General features: G+C 57.6%; 2 protein-coding genes across 2 annotated transcripts; one reads left to right on the forward strand and one right to left on the reverse strand.

Moving 5' to 3' along the window:
* Positions 1-1,712: 1,712 nt before the first annotated feature.
* DDB1 (damage specific DNA binding protein 1) lies at positions 1,713-17,976 on the reverse strand. Its single transcript, XM_080345539.1, has 27 exons — positions 17,769-17,976; positions 16,650-16,798; positions 16,432-16,548; positions 15,089-15,310; positions 12,661-12,775; positions 12,478-12,575; positions 11,194-11,352; positions 10,774-10,857; positions 10,481-10,597; positions 10,090-10,192; positions 9,854-9,929; positions 9,665-9,773; positions 9,301-9,479; positions 9,042-9,205; positions 8,852-8,959; positions 8,356-8,563; positions 7,697-7,792; positions 7,376-7,487; positions 6,282-6,405; positions 5,274-5,438; positions 4,635-4,729; positions 4,339-4,509; positions 3,611-3,720; positions 3,243-3,412; positions 2,877-2,979; positions 2,440-2,563; positions 1,713-2,282 (listed from the first exon to the last, which is right to left on the reverse strand). The coding sequence occupies exons 1-27, from the start codon at positions 17,827-17,829 to the stop codon at positions 2,199-2,201; spliced, it is 3,423 nt and encodes a 1,140-aa protein (XP_080201665.1). The 5' UTR covers positions 17,830-17,976; the 3' UTR covers positions 1,713-2,198.
* TKFC (triokinase and FMN cyclase) lies at positions 17,865-22,669 on the forward strand. Its single transcript, XM_080345540.1, has 18 exons — positions 17,865-18,015; positions 18,680-18,741; positions 18,833-19,022; positions 19,096-19,206; positions 19,564-19,745; positions 19,830-19,908; positions 20,035-20,124; positions 20,228-20,262; positions 20,342-20,426; positions 20,526-20,615; positions 20,717-20,833; positions 20,913-21,032; positions 21,109-21,246; positions 21,750-21,856; positions 21,956-22,059; positions 22,178-22,211; positions 22,301-22,390; positions 22,462-22,669. The coding sequence occupies exons 2-18, from the start codon at positions 18,736-18,738 to the stop codon at positions 22,612-22,614; spliced, it is 1,731 nt and encodes a 576-aa protein (XP_080201666.1). The 5' UTR covers positions 17,865-18,015; positions 18,680-18,735; the 3' UTR covers positions 22,615-22,669.
* Positions 22,670-23,005: the final 336 nt, after the last annotated feature.

Below are 23,005 nucleotides of genomic sequence, written 5' to 3' on the forward strand. Positions count from 1 at the left end.
ATGTGACGGAAAGCATGTGTGTGTCCCCCCTTCTCTCCTTTCCCACATCTGGCAAAGCTCCGGCATGGCCTCTCCCCTCCTCCTCCTCCTCCTCTGGGCCGCCTTCCCAGCCCTGCACAGGGCCCCCCCCCAGATAAAGGGGCCAAAGTGGAGCCCGGATGGGGGGGCGGCACACCCAGGATGGTGGGGGGCACCCAGCAAGGAGAGGGGTGCAGGATGCTCCAGGGCACCCACGCCACAGTGTCACCCCGCTGCGAGGTGCAACGTTATCCCCCCAAGCCACTCGCCCCCCTCCACACCTCAAACCGCCCCCCTGGGCCGGGGGCCAAAGCGAAGGTCACAGTGGGTAAATGATTGATCCCAGGGAGCAAAGGGCTGGCGCGGGGATGGGGGGATCCCTGCAGCCTCCTGCTCACACCCCAGGGGGAATTTCCCCTCCCAAAATACACCCCAGACCAAGGTCCCCACACACAGTCCCCCCCCCGGCAGGACCTGGCGTCACCCTCAGCACTGTCACCCATCCCCACACACTTAGAAATTCAGTGTTAAGGGGTGCTGGGGTGGGCAATGCCAATTCCAGGGGTGCAGGACCCCCGGTGCAGCTCTGGGGGACACACAAGGACACCCATCTGGGGAGGACGTGACCACCAGTGCTGGAGTGTGGCCAGTGGCCCGTGACCAACACCCATTTCTAATGCAGCTGCAAGAGGCTTTTTGCATTAAAAAATCGGGGGGGGGGGGGCTGCCAGCATCACATCAGCACCAGTACCCCCAGTTTTACTGGGCTGAGGCACTCTCTGTGACCCCAACATTTTGGGGAGAAGCCAGAGAACTGAGCAACTCAGGGCAGGGGACACGGAGCCCAAAGATCCCTGCTCATAAACCCTCCGAGCTCATAAATCCCAGGCAGCACCAACACCCAGTCCAGGCTGGTTGCAAAAGGGTCACAGTCCGTGTCCCCCTGTCCCCAGCAGCCTGTCCAAACACAGCCCTGGCCCTGTCACCTCCGCAACACCAGTTCAGGGATGGTAATGGAGCCCCAGGATGCCGTCAGGAGGCTGCACCCGCCCGCACCGCTGCAGGACTTGGGGAAAAATAACAACCCTGTGCTGATACCGACCTGCCCTGAATGGGATGTGGGGTCTTAAAACGGTGGGTGAGATGTGGGGTGGCTCAGGTGAGGACAGAGCCATGGAGAAGAAAGAAGGAGAAGAAAGAAGGAGAAGAAAGAAGGAGAAGAAAGAAGGAGAAGAAAGAAGGAGAAGAAAGAAGGAGAAGAAAGAAGGAGAAGAAAGAAGGAGAAGAAAGAAGGAGAAGAAAGAAGGAGAAGAAAGAAGGAGAAGAAAGAAGGAGAAGAAGGGCAGGCAGGGACTCCTCTGCCACCCTCCCGTGCATTCTGGTCGCAGTGACCCGGGGAAGTCCCCGTCCGCAGCCCGGGCCAGCCCCTGGCTCACACCATTTCCACCATAAATACACAAACGGAGAGCAGGATAATTATTAATGTGTGTGCCAGAGCTGCAGCCTGGCGGGGAGCAAATCGCCCCCACGCTGCACTTGTGAGGTGTGTGTTGGCTGCAGAGGTGCACGCCGCCCTCTTTAGCGCTAATTAATGCTCGAGGAGGATAAACCCGAGACTCCACATCTATCAGCCTCACTCGACACCGGCAGCGGCTCCTCTGCCACCTCCACACGAGCACCACAGACGCACCGTCCCTCTTGGACTACTTTATTTGGTAAAACTCCAAAAACCCCCCGTGGCTGGAGCTCCCCCAGGACTCCCCTTGCTGAGGAGCGCGCTGTCCCGCTGGGCTCCGGCACCCGATAAAATCCTCCCCGACTCCGCGCCCACATGTCTCACCCCAGAAAGGTCCTCCTGCCATCGCCCTCCGCTTCCAAAACCACAGCGAATCGAAAGGAATCAAAAAACAAAACCGAAAGCAAAAAAAAAAGGTACTGAAGACAACGGTGAAAAGTGGATCCAGGGCAGCGCTACTGCTGGGTCACCCAGCAAAGCCCAGTCTAGGGGCAGCAGCCGAGTCCGCGGGATTCGGGAACTGACGCAGGCGATGCCACGGTGCCTGGGTGACACCCCCCAATATCCCCTGCCAGACCCTTTCCCCGCGTCCCCTCGGTCCCCGAGCTGTGGGTGGGGACAAGATTCTCTTGCTCGAGGCGGGGGAAAGGATCCCCAGATCCTGCTAATGGATGCGGGTCAGCTCCTCCACGATCTTTATCAGGTCGTCCACGGTGGCTTCTCTCTTCATGCCGCTGCCGTCGTCGATCTGCGAGGAGAAAAAGGCATCAGAGCACGGGCTGAAGAACATTCTCGAATTATCACCTCGTGGGAAGGCAGGAGTTTAGGATTTACTGGTTTAGCTCAGCCCGGATGCCTGCGCGGGGTCGTCTGGAAAGGGTCAAAGCTCACGCCACCCGTCTCACCTGCAAATTCGCCACCACCTCCTGCATCTTGGGCCTGCTGATGTCCAGGAAGCTTTCGATCAGGTCACCGTCGATGAAGCCCGTCGCCGGTTCTGTCTTGCGTTCGGTGTGAAATGATCTCCAGGTGCTGCCGTCAAGGAGCCAAACCCACGGGGAGGAACAGCTGACAGGCGCACCAACAGCCTGACAGTGCTGGCGCAGGATTTAAGTCACGTTTTAGGGCTGGTTTTAGCCAGATTTAACCTCAAACGCTGCGAGATAAACTCCTCTCTGCCACAGGCACCTTCTCTTTGAGTGCAAAGCCCTGGGCACACCGCAAACATGCTCCCACCAGAGACAAACCCAACACCCCAGCCCACACCCGGTTCAGGCCGAATTCACGAGCCAAACCCCGGAACTGAGTGGCCCAGGCTCTCAGCTGGACTACAGAAGGATATAAGGAGTGTTCAATCTTGCCCACGCTCTTGATGACTTTGTTCAGCCTGTTCTGCATGTCCAGCAGGAGGTTGTACCAGCTCTCCGACAGCGAGGTCACCAGCCCTGCAAAGGGGGAGAACAGAGATGAAGGTGCTGGGATCATCACAGTAGCTTCCAGTAGGTTGCTGGGACTGGAGTTGAGCTCGGGGAGCTGGGATAAGGAATAACCAGAGTGTTTTCCTTTCCTGGAAGCAATTTGGGGAGAAAAGGAGGTTTCTGAGGGGAGCACGGCACAGAGTGGGGAACACGGGGGCACGAGGGAACCCCATCAGTGGGGACAGGGACCTGTCACCCCCAACCCCAGCCCGGGGAACCCTCACCCTTACCGATCATGCCGTTAACGGTGCCGAAGAGAACCGAGCCCTGTGTCGGCGTGGACGTCTCGCCCAGGTTCTGCATGACCAGGGAGCCGTGACAGAAAACATTGACGAACTCTCCCAGGTGGGACAGTCCCACCTCCTGCAAGTGCTGACGCTCCTCGTCAGTGGTGGCCGCGCTGAAACACAAAATGCCCGGCTCAGGATGTGCTTGGGAGACGGAAAAGCTCCCCCAGTTCTCCCCTCGCTGCTTTTGGAGCTAGGGACGCTCCTCCCAAGCTGACACACATCTCCACGGAGTGTGGAGGAGACCAGAAGGTCCCGTCACCGCGTCCCTCCCGTCACACGCTGTCACAACCCCCCGGCAGCCAGCTCACCTGTCCTTCTGGCACACGAACAAATTGAAAGCGTTCTCTGCTCCCAAGAAGTTGTCATCGTCCAGGATTTCCACGGCGCTCATCCAGTTTGGATTGAAGTCCCGGGCAATCTGGAAGGGGACAAGAGAAGTGGAAAAGTGCCCAGATGGATCTTCATCCCACCCGCAATGTCCAGGTGGGATCTGGTCTGTCCCTCTCTGCTCCAGATGAAGTGAAAAAGGCACCGAGGACCTTTGGGAGGTGGCCCTGACCCGAGTGGCACGTGGGACAATGCCAAGACACTCCCTGGGCAAACGCAGCCCGTGCCAAAGCCATGCCCAGAGCCACTCGAGTGATTCAAAGCGCACAGATTGTCCCGGTGCCTCCCGCTACGCCGCGTTTGCTGACAGAGGCAGCGACAGCAGCACTGAGCCGTTCCAGCTGCCCAGATGGCAGCTCCACCCGGCAGGCAGCAGCCACGCACCAGCACCCGCTCTTCCCCAGGTTCCTGATTCATTGCCCAATTCCTGGAAGCCCGGGGATCTGTCCCTCCAGAAACCATGGGGATCTGTCTAAAAACACATCCAGGTGACGCTGCACAGCCCTGCAGCCTGGTCTTCAAAGGTGGGGTGAGCCAGGCTCCGTCTTTTATCACCTTATACACTGTTTTCCCTCCCCACAGCCTCTCGCAAGGGGCCTCGCGAGCTCCCAGCACGCCTTCCAGCAAGACTATTTAACAGCATCGATACCTCCTCAAAGTTTCCTTCCATGGGCTTGTAGGCCAGGAGAAGGACGGAACGCATCAGGTCTCCCACGAGGATGAAGTCGCCCTTGGTCTTCAGGTAGAGCGCCATGATATTGTTGTAATGGTTGCACTCCGTGCGCAGCTCCTTCTCCGCCGTCCACTCGTACAGGCGCACCTGAGGGGAAGGACAGAGCTCTGAGCTGGCCAAAATGCGCTTCCCAACAGATATCGGGGATCTGGAGCAGCTTCCAGCTTGGAAACGCACCCAAAAAATAAATGCGGGTGTTACGAGAGCCCTACCGTGCTGTTGATGCTGGCTAAGAGCTTCCCATTGAACTCCACCATGGAGTACACAGCGCCCTTCACCTCCTTCTCGGCCAGGCTCTGCAGCTTCCCTGGAACAAACCCGTTATCGCCCCATTATTTGTCCTGCTCACCCAAAAGTGTAAGCCCAGGGGGTTCAAAACAAAATCACTCTCCCTAGAAATGTCTCGGAGGGTCTGTGGGCAGGTAACGCAGGAGTGACATAAATCATACAATGTCCTGAGATGGAAGGATCAAGGATCATAGAGTCCAACTCCTGTCCCTGCACAAGACAACCCCAAAATTCACACCATGTGTCTGAGGGTGTTGCCCAAATGTTTCTTGGACACGGTCAGGCTTAGGGCTGTGACAACTCCCTGGGGAGCCTGTTCCAGTGCCCAGCACCCTCTGCGTGAAGAAGCTTTTCCTCATGTCCATCTGACCCTCCCCTGGCACATCTTCTCGCCATTCCCTGGGGTCCTGTCGTGATCAGAGGGGCAGACACAGGCAAAGCAAATCCCAAAATCCCACTCTGGCTAGGGATTCTTGGGCATCTGTAGGAAATGGGACGTGAGTTCTGTGGGGTCTGAAAAGCTCATCTTCGATCGTTGCCACGTGAGAACACCTTGTTCTTACCGTCAGAGTAGTGGAAGACGACGATGCGGCCCTGCTTGGGCTCTGCCTCCTCTGGATAGACCATGGCAGTGCCCACGATGAAGTAGGTGTTGGGGTCCTTGCCAAGCTTGCAGGAGACCAGGCTGAGGGCGTATTCGTTCTGCAGAAACTGGTGAGCGTGAAGCACTGCGCACAGAGGGAGAAGGCAGAAAAACAGGGTCTTAAGACGTGGCCAAGACGCCTGCCTGGAGATCCCCTCTCCTGTTCCCCAACACCTTATACCATCAAAAAAACCCCACAGTATGTCTTAAAACTATGTCCTATGGTGGATACTCCTCTAGAAAAAATGCTTTGACTGAAGGAAACCTGCAAGATCAGAGATGTCTGAGAGTCTGTGAATCATGGAGTCATAGAATTTTGGTTGGAAAAGCCCTTCAAGATCATGGAATCCAACCATTCCCCCACCCTGGCACTGCCCCATGTCCTGAGAACCTCATGTCCGTCTGTCCAACTCTCCAGGGATGGTGACTCCAGCACTGCCCTGGGCAGCCTGTTCCAATGACCCACAGCCCTTTGGGGAAGAAATTGTTCCTAAAATCAACCTCAACCTCTCCTGGTGCAACTTGAGGCCGTTTCCTCTGCTCCTGGCGCTTGTTCCTGGGGAGCAGAGCCCGACCCCCCTGGCTCCAAGCTCCTTTCAGGCAGTTCAGAGATCAGAAGGTCTCCCCTCAGCTCCTGTTCTCCAGCTGAACCCCCCAGGTCCCTCAGCCGCTCCATCACACTTGTGCTCCAGCCCCTCACCAGCTCCGTTCCCTTCTCTCCACTCGCTCCAGCACCTCAAGGGCTTTCTTGGCGTGAGGGGCCCAGAACTGACTCCCAGGATTCGAGGTTTGGCCTCCCCAGTGCCAGTACAAGGGGACAATCCCCACCCTGGTCCCAGTGCAGATCCCAAGTTTCAGCCATACGCTGACGGGCTTGTGCTGGAGGAGAACACTGGCCCAGGGTAGGGCTGGCATTTGGGACCGGTACCTTCGAAGGTGTGCTGGTCTATGATGAGCAGGTTGTGCACCTCCACCTCCTCGCCGAAGGACGTCTCGTGTGGCGCCGTGCTGCTGGAGAACAGCTTGCTGGTGCTCACGCTACTGGACAGGGCCTGGGACACAGGGAAACGGAACAGAACAAGAATAAACACCCTCACGCTGTTCCATGAGGGCTGAGGCAACTGAGGAGGGGAGAATGAACAGGAGAGGAGGTGGAACAAGGAGCTGTCTGGGCCTGAGTGAAGGGATACACTCCCTGTGCCAACAGCAGCGGGTGACATGTGTGGGACGGGTGGCAAAGCATTAACAAGAGTTTATAAAGTCTTGTGCCTGGATCCCTGGGAGAAAGAAACCACTTGAGACCCAACAGATGCCTGTTGGGTCAAGACAATTAAATTAAACAGTATTCCCTGAAAATAAAACAAACAGTTTCAGAACAAATATGAGGCCTTGGTACTTATTTTAAAAATGTTCTTTAAGCTCCAATGATTGTTTGCTGCTACCCTTATGTACAGTCATGCTGAATAAAGCTATAGCTAAATGGAAAGTCAAATGTATTCACGAGGTGTTAATGTCTACATCTTCTTATTTGCAGTCTCTCAGAGAAAGCAAAAGTAACTACAAATAGTGCTGTGCCAGAAACTGGTTTCTTGACCAACAATGTTGCTTCAGCATGCAATGAACTGGTTCATTCTAAAGTGGTCACAGTTCTTGACGACAAGAGGCTTTGTATTTGAATATGGCACGTCTTTTGGTCCATGTGAAAACAAGTTTGAATGTTAAATATTTTCTGACACTTTGGAGTTACTGTTGCTCTTCCCATTTTCTTTAGGTCAACATGGTTCATGGCAATACTGTACAAGTCTAAAATCTCTGTACAGGAAGACCGATGGAGCAGTATCCAAAACCAAAAGTGATCTGACAGAACGGTGAGCAGCACAGACCCCTTCTCTCCCCCACGGACAGATCTCACCACCCCATCTCCTCCCAGGCTGCCAAAGGGAGCGTTTGCACTCAGATAAAAGGAAAAATCCGCATCACGGTTTGGCCTGAGGAATAGGAAACGGAGCAGCTGCCTCTCACCTGGGTGCTGGCGCTGGGCCGCAGCGCTGTGGTGCCCCCGCTGGCATCCTGCACCTCGATGCGGCTGGAGAGCACGCCGAAACACTGCGAGACCTCTTGGTAGCAGATTTTCCTGCGGAAAAAGCAGCTGTGTGAGTGGGAGAGCCAGGACAGGTCGCCTCGAGGAGATCACAGAGGCTCTGGAGACAAGAGACAGAGCTGTTCAATTCAGGCTGTGTGTTGAGCATACAGCAGGGACGCTGACTGCAAAAATCTGTCCTCAACCCTGTTCCACGTGTGGGCTCCCCAAACCAGGCTCCCTGCTCCCCCGGCTCAGCTCACCTGGGCGATTCGTAGAGGGGAACCGTGCGGATGTGCAGCTTCTGGATCTCGTCAATGGTGCCGATCGTCAGGGTGCTGTTGTTGGCCAGTGCCAAGCTGTACAGGCGGGAGAAAAATTAAATCCATGAGCAATGACACTTGGAAGGTGGGTGACGCAGCAAGAACCTCCCTGTCCTCTGCAAACTGCTGATCCTGGATCCCCTTGCTTGAGGCGCTGGAGAGAGTTCAGAGAAGGGAACAGAGCTGGTGAGGGGCTGGAGCACAAGTGTGATGGAGCGGCTGAGGGACCTGGGGGGTTCAGCTGGAGAACAGGAGCTGAGGGGAGGCAGGAATACAAAGAAACGGCCCCAAGTTGCACCAGGGGAGGTTGAGGTTGAATGTGGGGAACAATTTCTTCCCTGAAGGGCTGTGGGGCATTGGAACAGGCTGCCCAGGGCAGTGCTGGAGTCACCAGCCCTGGAGGGCTGGACAGACGGACATGAGGTTCTCAGGGACACGGGGCAGTGCCACAGGAGGGGGAACAGTTGGACTCAATAATCTTGAAGGTCTTTTCCAACTAAAATGATTCTGTGATTCTACCCTTCTATGATCCCAGGACCCCCTTTGCAGTGTCCAAACCTCTCCGACCCCACGTCACGCACGGCGAGGCGCAGGCTGACCTGTCAGGATACCCATCGGAGTTGAGGGGACACATGTAGTTCACTTCCTTCAGGTTGACGTTGGAGAAGACCAGCTTGTGGTTGCTGCTGTAGATGACGGTGGGCCGGTCAGAACAGGCGAAGACGTTGGTGGTGGAGAGAGAGCGGAACGTCCTCAGGACAGTGGGCTGGGTCCCAAGGGTCACCTTCTTTCGGTCACTCAGCAAACCTGCAGAAAAGGAGCATTGGTGTTGGGAGATGCCGTAACGGAGCTCGGAAGAGCAGGATGGCCGAGTGCAATGCGGCTGCAAGACCTTGGGAAGGAATGAGGGTGGGGAAATCATCGTGCTGTTGGCAAAGGAGCCCACTGGAGAAATCCAGCAACTCCCAGTGCCCACGGCCAGTCCCACAAACCCATCACAGTGAAAAAAATCAAGAAAAAGAGCGATATCTCCAGAAGGATGAAAGAAAATATGGCAAGTGAGTAAGAGAGCAGGAGATCAGGCAGGCCAGTCACCTGTCTCGAGGCTGAGGCCGAAGTAGAAGAGAGCTCCGTCCCCCAGGGCGCATAAGAGGTAGTGGCTGCTCTCAAAGGTCGTCATCAGGATGGAGCGAGGGATAATTTCTGCAGGGAGGAGGAGAAGAGAAGGTTGATGTCCCTCACGACACAGGTCAGGGACCGCTGCCGCCTCCCGGGACATCCCTACCTCCTCCCAGCATCTCTTTGTGCAGCAGCTCAAACGAAGGCAGCTTGAGGATGCGGGCGGAGATGTCGGTCCAGAGCCCGATGGCACAGAGCGGGGACATGCCGTTAGTGTCCCCTAGAGGGGTGATGTCCAGGCAGGCCACTTCGTGCTCCATTTCTGTGCAGCTGGCAAGGAGGAAGAAGTAGACAGAGGTGTCAGTCTTGAGCACAAATGGCCAAATCTGAAAGCCCTCGGGTCAGGATGAACGACGTGCACCCACCTGATCTGCCGGAGCTCCTGGGGCCGGATCTCCAGGTAGTAGAGCGCTCGTCCCACAGCCACCACCACCTGGCTGCTGTTACAGGAGGCCACGCTGATGTTCTTGCCATTGGGCTCTTTCCACTCGCTCACCAGAGCTTTGGGTTCTTGGCTAACAAGTCTGACAGAGGCAGAGGTGATCTGGGGAGAGAGAAAACACCTTTGTTCAGTGCCAGAATGACACATCACTCCCGACATCAGCCCCAGGAAGCACTGCAAACCCTCCTCCGGATAAACAGCACAGATCTATGTCAGCGCCACAATCAATACGGGCTGTAGGGTCACCACAAGATGGCATATCTGCATTTCCCTAGAATTTGCATTACCTGGATCAATTGCTGATGCGCCACATTGCCACAGAAGAAAGTCTGCTGATCATCCACAAACCCTGTGAGCTCCGTTTCTTCCACCTCCTCTCCATTTAACATCAGAACCCTGAAAAGGAAAGGCAGCTCCTGTTATATCATGCTCCCACATGTGGCCGAGAGCCTGGCTCAGCATTAAGCCCAGCTTACCTGGTCTGACCGACAAAGGACAGCACCAGCATGTTGTCTGTCTCACGGTGAGCGTCCGACCTCAGGGGCCATAAACCTGCGACAAAGAGCAGCCACGTTTGCTCACTGTGAATTCTGTAAAAGCAAGTGGGTGGTGGCAAGTGCCCTGTCACACACCCCAACCTCACACAATGCGTCCCCAGCTGGGCCTTCTTGGGCTGCGGTTTGTTTTTGACAACACAGAACAGCTCACGCACCTTTAATTCCCGGCAGGTCGATGCTGGCATGTTCGTGGATCCCGATGCCGTTTCGGATGATCCGCAGGGAACCCTCTTTAAATGCGCCCGAGCACGTGACCAGCTGGAGGAAAAGCAGACAAACTTTACCAGCCATTGCTGGGAGGGTTCCCCGCTCCTCCTTGCAGTGATGCGCTCTCTGAAGCAGTTTTTTGGCAGCTGATCTTTCCCCGCTGCGCAAAGGCACCCGCGGCCTCCCTGCTCACACCACTCTTCAGCACAAAACCTCAAAACCATCCCTGCACCTGGATGAGACTTTGAGACTCTCCTTTTCCTCCCACGGACAACCCCCGCGCACATCCGGCTGCCCCCAACATCCCCAGTGCTGAGAAAAAAGCAGAACGCACATTACCTGCCCTTGGCCTTGTCTTTCCAGGTCTACCACACACATGTCGACGATGGGCCCCAGGTTGGTGAAGGTCTCCATGGCCACCACGTAGGAGCCTTGCTCGTTGCTGTCCACGTTGAGCTGCGAATAAACGCAATCATCGGCTTCTGACAAGCAAAACCGAACAAGTGGAAAAGGTGCAGGGCAGAAAGAAAGCGAAATGTACCCACATACACATCTCGAGGCCATGGTGAAAATAAATATGTACAAAACCCTGTCTGGACACACAACTGAGGCAGAAGACGGTTGTCACATACCTTCACAAGCTGCGAATCGCCAAGGCGAGAGCCGACAAACACAACTCCGTTGTCCAGGTAGGTCAAGCACTCCGCAATGGATGTCTGGGGATTGAGGAGATGCAGATTAAGCACCGTGGGCACAAGGACCTGGCGGCGCCCCGCACACACCACAGCTCAGCTGCAGCCCGGCGGGAAGGCTCACGGGGGGAATTTCATCCCTTTACAAAACCCACGGAGAGTCCAAGTGTCTCCCCGGGGCAGCGCACGAGCCCCAGGGAAAACCCCAGGAACATGGTGCAGACTTTCAAACGCCCAGATAAAGAATTTCCCAGTGACCGAGAGTTCAGAGATGTGACAACATGTCACATCCCCCCACCCCGCGCTCCAGAAGCGTCACCGTTCCTGCCACCCGGGAGAAGTGACAGGGACGCGTCCCACCTCGCCAAGCAGCTCCACGCGCAGGTCCTTCAAGGTGACGGTGCCGTCCATCTGCTCCTCCTTCTCCAGCAGCAGCATGAAGAGCCGCCCTTCCATGTCCCCCAGCAGGTAACGGGACCCGTTGGGATCCACGCGGTTGTGGCACACGATCGTGCTTTGCTGCACGGAAAGGACGAGGGTATTTTTGTTAGGAATCTGTTGAAATCACCCCAAAAGGGTGTCTCATCCAGCAAGGACCATCTGTGTGCACATCATACAAGAACAACCACATCCCAGGCTGCTTCAATAAACTCTATCGGTGAACACAACCAGAATGTGGGCTTAAACATTCTCAGTTTGGTCACTAGGAACTGCCTCATGTGCCTAAATTAAATTCCACATCATTAGCATGTTCACAGCTCATGAATCACACCATCAGAAAGCCTGTTTTCCGCATGCTGGGCTTTCCACAGATGCAGGGATGTTATTTGGGAGTTGCATCTCCAGCCCTCAGCCCTGCAGACGTTTTGCTCTGTGCAGTAGATGCTGCCCGGCATCCTGTCAACGTATTTGCTTTAAAATCCTGATTTTCGCAGATCTTCATTCCCAGCCTCGAGTACAGACGGGCCTGTGCTCTGCTCATAGGTCAAGGCTCAGATCCATACGTCAGCTCTGCCTGCTCCAAAATAAGACTTTCCACCACAGAGCACCACCATTCACAACAATACTTGTGTTTCTTTACCAAAGATTTATAGCTCTTTTCTAATCTGCCATTATTTCCATTTTTAAAAGACCTTCTGGTCCCAGCTCAAGCCTCTGCCGGTCGCACCATTTGTGCTTCCTGTGGCATTTAAATGTGGGCACCGTCCTGTGCCTCTTACAGAAACCACAAGCTCAGTTTGTGTCACAAACTCTCTTGAGTCTTTTTTTTGCTTCTGAAGACGTGTCCCAATCACACACCGGTGGACTTGAGTCTGCTGCCTGAAATAAAACCCAGCTATGGCCTGGCCACATGCCCAAGCTGTGTGCTGCCTCCTAATTAATCCCATTTTCTGGGGCCCAAACGAGATTTTACTGTTATTGTGGCATTTCTGAGCACTCCACGCAGAGCAGAGCCACGCGCTGCGGCGCAAACACACGTACAAGCATCACACACATCCCTCAGTCCCCAAAAAACATCGTACTCACCAAACCTCTGTGAGTTTTGGGAGTAAGTGGCCCTATTAGGCTACACCTGGAGACGTGTGGTTTAAATTCATGGAGAAATTCCACAAGATGCACTTTTAGAACTCATCAGTCACTCACCTTGATGATGGGTGGAGCTATGGCGAGATATTTATCTCCGTTGTGATAGGTGATGGACTCCTGCCCGATGATGATCGCGCCTCCAAAAGGCTCCGGCACTGCGCAGGGGGGAAGACAAACATTTAATTTATCAGGGAACCTGTGCAGCACGATGAGAAGGAAGATCTTTTATAAAAGACTAACCTGCAATGACCATGGAGGCTTCGGCCTCTACGTTCTCCTGTTTCCAAGGCCCCTTGTTAAACTCCTTCTCGCGCAGGGACACCTCGTATGTCTTGACGTGTCGACCCTGAGGGTCCTGAAAGAGAAGCCACAGACGGTGACGTGCGCTAACGACATCTCGTCTGCTGCAGAAACACCAGCGAGCTGCCACTGTTCCCCCCTGCCCCTTCAGCCTTCCCCAAATCGCACACAGGGCTCAACACCCACCACAACACTCTGCCCAGGTTGATCCGTATCTTGAACAACCTCTGAAGAAACCCCTGTGCCAAAAAAACCCCTATTTGATTGCATTTTTAGGCATCGCCACCACCTCCAGCTCCACGTTCAGGGATTGGGGTGACAGAGCAGCTGAGCTCCCGCCTCAACACTCCGCTCGCCTTCCAGCCCTTTTATGTCTCAAAAGCTGAGATGAGGCTCTAAATCACAGCGAGCTGGGTTTTCTTAGGCACTACTTCAAAAGAGCTGTTCAGCTTTTTATTTACTATGCCTCTCCGCTTTCCAGATCGGAGGAAAAGTGTGGTTTTTTTGCACCTCGTGGCTCATGCCTCGCAGCCTCTGCCGCTTGGCAAACAAACCTCCTCCCCAACAGAGCTCCGGAGCCTGGAATTGTGGCAAAGCCCAGCGGTGCAGCCGCGAGGGAAGTGAAGAGCTGAGCGAGAAGGGGAAGGCAGGAGGAGAAACGGCTCTGCCAGGAGGAGAAATTTGAAATTAAAATGGCAGCGGAGTCATTAATGAAGGTTTGGGTGTTTCTGGACCTTTTTACTCCGCACCACAGCAGCTTTCAAGAATATTTCTTTTTTATGCGCTTCCCCTTTTTGTAGTGTCTTCCTCTGGTTTCAGAACTACACCAAAATTATCTCAGACATTGATATTCAATTCAGTCCAAATCATGTGATGATGATTAATAAATTGAAAAGGAATCAAAGCAGCAGCTTGGAAACGTTCACCTCTCCACACACACCTGGGGACCAAAACAAAGCGAGACTTACGTAGAGCCTAATGAGTCAGAACTTAGATCTCTCTCCTGCTACAAGGATCAAGTTCATATCGAGTGTTAGACGCGAAGCAAGCTGTTAATTTACTTTTTATTTGTATAATATATGTTTATAGTCAATGAGCTCTTAATAGATTTGCTGTGATTTAATCTGTAAAGATGTCAGATGTTGAGATAAGACCTTTCTTTATTACACTCTTGAGCACTGAGTGGAAACCGCTGTGCTCCCATCCCACCCTGACACCGAACTGAGGAGTTTGTCCAAATTACCATCCCTCTCTGCCTCAGTTTCCCCAGCACGTAACAGCAGTGGCACTAAGCAAACTCAGGGGTACGCTCAGCACCTTCCGGAGCAGCACGGTCATGTTTATAACAAATAAACTATCAGCAGATTTGCTCTAAAAAAAAAGAAAAACTCCTTTGTTTTTTCCAGGTAACCAAACCCCTCCTTATTTTCTTATTTTTTACACACACTGTCAAATCGTTAAGTGTCTGCGAGGTGGGGAGGACATGCGACAGGTGAGGACACATCTCAGCACGCTGAGGTTTGTTGAGGTGACAAGGGAGAGCAGCTGCCACCCACAGGACAGGGGACAAGCACTGTCCCAACCCCTGGCCACCTGCTGACAAGGTGATTTTTTGCCTCCTCTCACTGTAGGGGGTTCAGCAGCACACACCCCTCCTGAAAATAATAATAGTGAATTCGATATAGAGAGGGAATAATCAAGTTGCTGCAGCTGTGCGGTTTGTAGCGGCAAATTTACACTGTGAGAGCTACGAACTACATTCAAACTGCACTAAATTCCCACCAGGGCCTGCACTGCCATCCCCACTTGGCCCAGGCTAAGCTTGTCTTTGACAAAGCAAAGATAATCCCTCGCTCAGCCAGCACAGCAAAGGCTCTTCGGTTCAAAACAAGCGTTCAGAGAAACGCTGCGTCTGGGACAGAGCACCCGGCGATCGGAGAGGTTACAGTCCCTCTTCACACTCCTGATGGGCCTTTCAAATCCCAAATAAAGACATACTGTTGGTTTTTTTAAGAGGAAGGCTCAAATATCAGAGCAATGCCTGGCTCTGGTTCCAATCCACCTGCTCGGTGCTTACTGGAGAGATCCACACTCTCCTCCCGGGCATTCTACAAGGGAACAGTCCCATCCAAAGCACCGGCTGCCCAGCTCTCCAGTGGGAAAGCATTGCTCCCCTCTCCCAGAAACGGACAAAAAAGCAGCACTAAGGAAAACAGACTTTCCTCAGCATCACAACGAGCCTGCAGGAGCCAGAACCGCCTCTCGCTCGGCCCAAATCCTTTTTTTCCATTGGTTCCAACACGCTCCTGCTGCTCCAAGGCCTTCGGAAAACTTTAGAGACCCTGGCTGGTGCCTCAGAACAAGGTACCTGGTAGACGAAGCAGATGGTGGGAGCCTGACAGCCGTAGAGGAACTTGACGTCGATGACTTGGAGCTCCTCCAGGCGGATGTTAAAAGCTTTTAACTCCTTGTTCTCCCGGTCCAGGGGAATGACCTTGAAGAGGCCGTCATAGAGCCGCAGGCCAATCATCCGGCACTCGGGGTCGATGATGCCGATGATGCCGGTCTCCGAGGGACGACCGATGCGATCCTGAGTGAGAGATCAGCGGAGAGGGGACACAGAAAGGGCAAAGACCGTCAGAAAAAGATTTGAGAATAGGAGATGTGAGTTACTGCCCCTTGGGTGAGGAAGGACTCTCTCCCAGCAGGTTTAAAACACCACCCGGCAAGGAAATGGTGATTCAGGCACCTCAGCAGCAGCTCTTCCACCCGAGAGGCAGGCAGAGCTCCCACAGTGCACAATTCCTCTCTCTCAGCCACCCTGAAACGGGTTTTCTAATGCCAACTCTCTGCTGAATGACCTCAGAGACCACATCGCCGTCTCCGCTTTCTATCGCACATGGAGAGCGATGTTCTCCCGCTGCTGTAAAGTGCTTTGAGCCCCACGACCAAAAATCACCCTCTGGAAATCCAGCACCATTATCGGCCCTCACAGACAGGGTCTGATATCAGCACCTGCCATATGGCACAGGGCAGAACTGTGGCACGGGAAGATTAAGCCCTTTTCCGCCCAAAACATTAACGTGTTACTGGACTTGCCCACCTACATCTCCTGCCCAGCTCCACCAACACTTGGTGGAAGCTCAGCGCCTCGAAACAAAGGGAAGATCTTCTAGATGGAAATCATTTGGCTAATGACTGATTAAATCCAAAGAGACGTGAATTTCTGACCTGCTCACAAGGAGTGATTCTAATCCACATACACCAAAACAATAGAGGACATCTATAGTTATTAACAACGTTGTACAGCCATGATGGTAACTTCAGAAGTTACTTTTCTGGTGTAAAGACCAGCCACAAAATATTGCAGGAGTCATCTCCCAGGGAAAGTTCTGCCTTACAGTGAGTTTTGAGGATTATTCTTTTTACAGTAGGAATATCTCAAATTAACCTTATTATTCTGCAAACTACCCTGAGAACAGAGTTGTAGCTGTGTCCCCAGTCCCTGAGCCTGGGACTGACTCCCCACAAAAAAAAAAAAACCTCTGGAAATACCAGTGGCAGCAGGTGAACCACACCGGAGTCAGCGGTGGGCAAATCATCACAAATAACAAGGTAGAAACCCCCCACTCTCCTCACCAGGAAGGTAAAACCTAAAACCACCCCCAAGGACAGGAACTGGCCCCTTGGCGGTGCCACAGTTTCACCCACCTGCACGTTGCCGTGGGCGCGGGTGATGATGTCAATGCTGTCGCCGTTCTGCTTGTACTCCAGGATGCAGGCGTTGTACTTGGCCGTCAGAATGAACAACAAATCCTTGCTCTCCCCCTGCCAAAGCAAAGCAGTGTCATGAAGTCTGGGAGGGCAACAAGATCCAGCAGTGCCACCCACACACCCGCACCCCACTCCCCGCCCCACAGAGCACCCACCTTGGGGCGGAACAGCTCCATGACAGCGATCTTGCCATACATCCCCACCTCCTTGACAGGCCGCAGCCCCTCCGCTGTCACCACGTAGATCTCCAGGCGCGTGTTCTTGGCGATCAGCAGGTTCAGATCCTCCGACGAGGTGAAGTGGCCTGGAAAATGGAGAGGAAAAATTGCCATTGAGTCGTACGAAGAGATGAGGCAGCACCTTGGGATGCTGTCACCATAAAATGTGCCAGAGTCTCCTGATATCAGGGGGTCTGGCCTGCACCCCCACAGCCACAGACTCAGCACCAGCACCCCCTCAGCTGTTGCACCCCAAAACTCCAGCACCTTCCTCCCACAACACCCAGACCCCTCAGCAACTGCCTTCCCTGAGCTCCGACTTCTTTTCCCCCACACCCCCTTCCTGCAACACCCCAAAACACCTCGCAACGGGACACAGAGACAGATGTCACCAAACCAACCCCCTGCTGCTCTCTAAGCCCCCTAGGAGTGCTTCTTCACCCCCACACCCCAAAACCCCACCCAGCTCTCAGAAACCTCAAGCCTGGCCCAGCGAAATCCCCTGCACCTCCAGCCCCCCAGGACCCTCAGCACAACCCCAGTGCCCCACATCACCCCCATGAACCTCAACACGTCCCCAAAGAAACTCAAGATGCCCCCAGCTCCCTCAACGCCCCATTGCACCCCCAAAAACCTTAAAGACCCCCCAGCTGCCCCTTTACACGCCTATGAACCCCAGGGCATCCCCAGAGCCCTCAGTGTTCCTGCAGCCCCCGCCACATCTCAGCACTCTCCAAAATACCACGGTACGCTCACAGCCCCCCCTGCAATGGACTCAGTGAACCCCTCGGCTCCCCGCAGTGCCCCAACCGCCCCCTGAGTGCCCCCAAACCACCCCAGTGCCCCAAAATGCCCCCAGTGCCCCACAACCCCGCCACGGGCCCCAGAGCCTCGCTGACCCCCAGGCACTTCAATGTCCCCCCGGTGGCCCCCAGGGACCTCTTCACTCTCCCCCCAGCCCCCTGGTGTCCCCCAGCCCCCATCACTCCCACTCCCGCTCAGGCCTCGCCGCCACCGTTAGGCCCCGGGATCCCGGCGCCGCCCCGCCGCCAGTACCGGTGACACAGCCGTTCACGGCCGTCGGCTTCTGCGCCGTCACCACGTAGTTGTAGGACATGGCGGCGGCGGGCGGGGGCCGGTAAAGCGGAACAGAACCGGGACGGGGCCCGGACAGGACAGGGCGCGCAGCGGGACCGCGGCCTCTCCGCCGCCGCCCCCGCCTCTTCCGCCCGCCGCCGGAAGAAGCCACGCGGGGGCCGCTCTAGGCGGCTTGGAGGACCTGGAGGAGCAGAGGAGAGGGCAGGTGGGGATGAGGGATCCTCCGGGGGTCTGTGCTTTGGGGGATCCCCACTTAGAGGTGCACCCCCTGGTCCCCCCCAAACCCCAGGGGATCCCTGCTGGGGAGAGGATGCTCCCACCCTGCTCTCACCCCGTATCCCCGTACCTGGGGGGAGCAGCCCCCCTACTCCTTCCCCGGGGAAGGGGGCTGCCCCCCTTGGTCCCCCCACACAGCCCAAGCGGGGTCCCCTCTGGGGAGGGGGCGCATCCACCCAGGTCCCTCGCTGACAGGTGGAACGCATCTACCTTGGTCCCCTCCACATCCCAAAAAGGGGGTCCCTGATGGGGGCTGCCCCCCTTTCCCTCTGCCCCAGGAGGGGGGCCCTGCTTTTCGGGGTGCTCCCACCCTAGCCCCCCCCCCACCCCAGGATGGGCTCCTTGCTCAGGGCGATTCTTCCATCTTGGCCACCCTCCCCCCGAGGGGGTCCCTGCTGTGGGGTTTGTGTCCCTCTCCCAACCCCTTTTGGGGGTGGCACTGGCCCCAGCTCCCCCTCTCTGATCACGCACCCCGCATCCCGCCCCACGCCCCGCTGTCCCGTGCCAGCCCACGCTGTCCCCACGGGGCGCCCCAGTGGGACACTGGCCTGTCCCTGCCCATGGCGAACCTTGGCCCCCTCCGCTCCCGACAGACTTCGGACTCAGCACCCAGGGCCAGAATCCTCCGCTGTCCCACTGCGTCGCCCGCATGGAGGTGAGACGGGGCGGCAGGGACCCCCTTGCCACCCCTCTGGGATCGGGGTGCCACCCCTGCCCCCCGCCACCTCCACCCCCTGTGCCCCCAGGTCCCCAAGAAGCTGGTGAACTCAGTGTCGGGCTGTGTGGACGACGCGCTGGCGGGGCTGGTGGCCTGCCACCCCGGGCTGCGGCTGCTGCGGGGACACCGCGTGGTCCTTCGCGCTGACTTGGCCGCCATCCGAGGACGAGTGGCCCTGATCTCCGGGGGGGGCTCTGGCCACGAGCCCGCCCACGCAGGTGAGCCCCCGTCACTGCTGCCGTGTGCTGGTGGCCCCCGGCAGGTCCCCAAGTCCCCATGTCCCCTCCGCAGGGTACATCGGGAAGGGGATGCTGACCGGCGTGGTGGCCGGTGCCGTCTTCACCTCTCCGGCCGTGGGCAGCATCCTGGCGGCCATCCGGGCAGTGACACAGGCTGGCGCAGGTAGGGTGGCACGGGGGGGGACAGGGGCTTCACTCCTTGATGTGGCTTCGCCTTCTGACACGGCGTCACCCCCTCCCGTGGTGTCACCCCCTCCCGTGGCTTCAACTCCCCCACCACAGTGTCACCCCCAGCCACAGTGTCACCCCCCATCATGGAATCACCCCCCTGCCACGGTGTCACCCCAAATCACAGCAATATCCTCTCCCATGGCTTTACCCCTTGCCATGGTGTCAACTCCCCGACATGGCGTCACACCCCCTGCCACAGTGTCATGCCAAAATCCCAGCATCACCCCCTGCCATGGTGTCACCTCCCTGGCCACGCTGTCACCCGCTCCCCGCTGTCCCTGTCCCGCAGCCGGGACGCTGCTGCTGGTGAAGAACTACACCGGGGACCGGCTGAACTTCGGGCTGGCGCTGGAGCGAGCGCGGGCCGGGGGGGCCGACGTGCGCATGCTGGTGGTGGGGGATGACAGCGCCTTCGCCGCCCCCAAAAAAGCGGGGCGCCGGGGGCTGTGCGGCATCGTTCTCCTGCACAAGGTCTGTGGGGGCTGCGGGTGCCCGGGGAGGGGGGGATTTTGGGGGCGGACAGTCCTCTCATCACCCGGCGCTGCCCCGTGGCAGGTGGCGGGGGCCATGGCCGAGGCGGGGGCCACCTTGGATGAGATCATGGAGAAGGTGTCGGCGGCCGCCAAAGCCGTGGGTACGTGTGTGGGACCCCGGGGGTGCTGTGCCGTGTCCCCCCATCCCTCGCATCCTCGGCACAAATCAGAGAGCCCCCCCAGCCCCAAATCCCAGCGGTTTCACCCCATTTTCCCTCCCCGCACAGGTACCCTGGGGCTCAGCCTGTCCCCGTGCAGCGTTCCCGGCTCCAAGCCGACCTTCCACCTGGCTGAGGATGAGATGGAGCTGGGGCTGGGTGAGGAGCTGCGCCCCCTCCGTGTCCCCACAATGTCCCCAGTGGGGGCTGAGTGTCCCCTGTGCCCTGCGGGGCAGTGAGGTGACACCCCCCATGTCTGCAGGGATCCACGGCGAGGCTGGTGTGCGCAGGATGAAGGTGAGAGGGGGTTCAGCACCCACCCCCCAGCTCCCCGGGCCCCCCTACTCTGCCCTCACACCCCCCTCGTCCCCCCCAGATGCTGCCGGCAGATGAGGCAGTGGAGACGATGCTGGCGCACATGACGGACCCCTCCAACGCCTCCCACCTGCCCCTGCGCCCCGGTGAGCCCCAAAACCCGCCGTGACCCCCGGGCAGGGATCTCATCCCACTGCTGAGCTCTGGTGCCGCCCAGGGGTGTCTCACCCTGTTCCCCCCCGCAGGAGCCTCAGTGGTGCTGGTGGTGAACAACCTGGGCGGTTTGTCCTGCCTGGAGCTCAACATCGTGGCTGGTGCTGCCGTGCAGCGCCTGGGTGAGTGTTTGGGCTGTTTTTGGGGCACATTTCCCTGGGTTTGATCCTTCTGCTCCTGGGGACCCCCCCACCTCGCTGACAGACCCCCCCTGCGCCCACAGAGAGCCGAGGCATCCGCATCGCCCGGGCTTTGGTGGGCTCCTTCATGACGGCGCTGGAGATGGCCGGAGTCTCCCTCACCCTCATGCTGGTGGATGAAGAGCTCGTGGGGCTGATCGGTGAGTGGGAACGGGGGGACAGGAGGTTCCCCAGCTCCTGGGACAGCCAGGACATGCCTCTCACCTCCTGACACTCCAGACGCCCCCACCACGGCCGCGGCTTGGCCCAACCTGGCCGCGGCACCAGCGACGAGCCAGAGACAGGAGATACCGGCACCGACGGAGGAACAAGGGACCGTGCAGCACGAGGCCAGCACAGGTACGGGTGTCCCCAGGGTGCTTGAGTCCCCTGGGGGGCTGTCACCTCCCCGTGCCTCAGTTTCCCCGTCCTGCAGGGCCTGGCGCAGCGCGGGTGCAGCGGGTGCTGGAGCGAGTGTGCGGGACCCTGCTCGACATGCAGGACAAGCTGAACGAGCTGGACCGGGCGGCAGGGGACGGGGACTGCGGCCACACACACGCCCGGGCTGCCCGAGGTGGGGCTGGCACCGCAGGGTGACATGGGATGGGGACTGGGGGGGACAGGGGACACCAGCCACCACCTCCCAGAAGCGAGGTCCTCCCTGGGCCATCCCCTTCTTGGGGAGCCGGGTACCCCAGGTTGTTCTTTCCAACAGGGTGCAGGATCTGACCCTTCCTGGGGGTCAGGGTTCCCCCCGACATCCCTTCCTGTGGGACAGGGTCCCCCCAAGTTGTCCCTTCCCAGGGTACAGGGTCCCCTCAGCTGTCCCTTCCTAGAGGATCCCCAGCCATCCCTTTCTGGGGGACAGGGTTCCCTCAGTTGTCCCTTCTTAGGGGAACCCCAGCCATCCCTTTCTGGGGGACAGGGTCCCCACACCAAAGCCACAGTCCTGACACATCTCTGTCCAGTGGCAGCTGCCTCAAAGCATTGGGGGAGAATCCCTGCTTGTCCCCAAGGGACAGGGGACCCCTGGGACACTTTGGGGTCCCCAGTTCCTTCCTACCTCTGTCCCTGCAGCCATCCAGGAGTGGGTGCGTGCTGGGCCCCCCCCGGCAGCCCCGGCCCCGCTGCTCTCTGCCCTGGCTGACCTGCTGCTGGAGAAGATGGGGGGCTCCTCTGGCGTGGTGAGCATGGGGATAGGGGGCGTGGGGCTGCCTCGTCACCCCCTGGGACCCCCACTGTGCCACCACCACGGGCAGTGACGAGGGACGGTGTCCTGGCAGCTCTACGGGCTGTTCCTGACGGCGGCCGCTCGGTCCCTGCTCAACCGTGACGACCTCCCGGCGTGGGCTGACGCCGTGGATGCCGGTGTCAAGGCGATTCAGCAGTGAGTGCCGTGTGACCCCCCCCGTCCCCTCCCCAGGACCCCCTGAACCCTCCCCAGAACCCCATCCTCTCCCTAGGATCCCCATCCCCTCCACATTACCCTGACACCCCCTGCACAGGTATGGTGGAGCTGCACCAGGGGACAGGACGATGGTGAGCGCTGGGGACACAGGGCAGAGCCAGGGGTGGTGGCAGTGTCACCGCGTCTCCAAATCTCAGCTGCTGTCCCCAATGTCTCCCAGCTGGACCCGCTGTGGGCCGTGGCGCAGGCTCTGGGCGCCCTGCGCAGCCCCGGTGCCCAACTGCTGCCGGTGCTGGCGGCCGCTGTGCAGGTAACAGGGCAGGGGGAAGCCGGGGAAATGGCGGGGGACAATGACCGGCAGCCTGATTTTGTCCCCTGCAGAGCGGGGAGGCGGCAGCCGAGGCCACCAAGGAGATGGAGGCCGGAGCGGGCAGAGCCAGCTACATCGGCTCGGCGCGGCTGCTGCAGCCCGACCCGGGGGCTGTGGCGGTGGCGGCCGTGCTGCGGGCCGTGCTGGAGGGGCTGCAGGGGTGACGAGCCATCTGTCACCCCCCTGTGGCTCCAGTGTACCCCCAATAAACCTCTGTGGTCCCCTGAGCTACCCCAGAGCATCTGTCACCGCGTGAGGGATGGGGCGATGTGGAAATTGGCTGGTGAGGATGGAAACGGTTCATCCAGGATGTCACCAGTTTGCCCAGGATGTGTCCCCAGGTGCAGGGGACAGGAGCAGAGATCCAGCTGATCCTGTGCTCCGGCGTGATGAAGAGGAAGGAAGCAGCTGGGGCAGCCACGAGCTCTCCCCAGTGGGTGCTGGAAGGGGAAACCGCAGGGCTCACATGTCCCTGAGCATGAGGCTGGGAGGGGACGCTGGGAAAAGGACAACAGGGGAAATGATGGAGCTGTCCCCACAGCACAGGGAGACCCT

The sequence above is a fragment of the Nesoenas mayeri genome (genome assembly GCF_963082525.1).
Source record: "Nesoenas mayeri genome assembly, chromosome: 5".
Classification (NCBI taxonomy): domain Eukaryota; kingdom Metazoa; phylum Chordata; class Aves; order Columbiformes; family Columbidae; genus Nesoenas; species Nesoenas mayeri.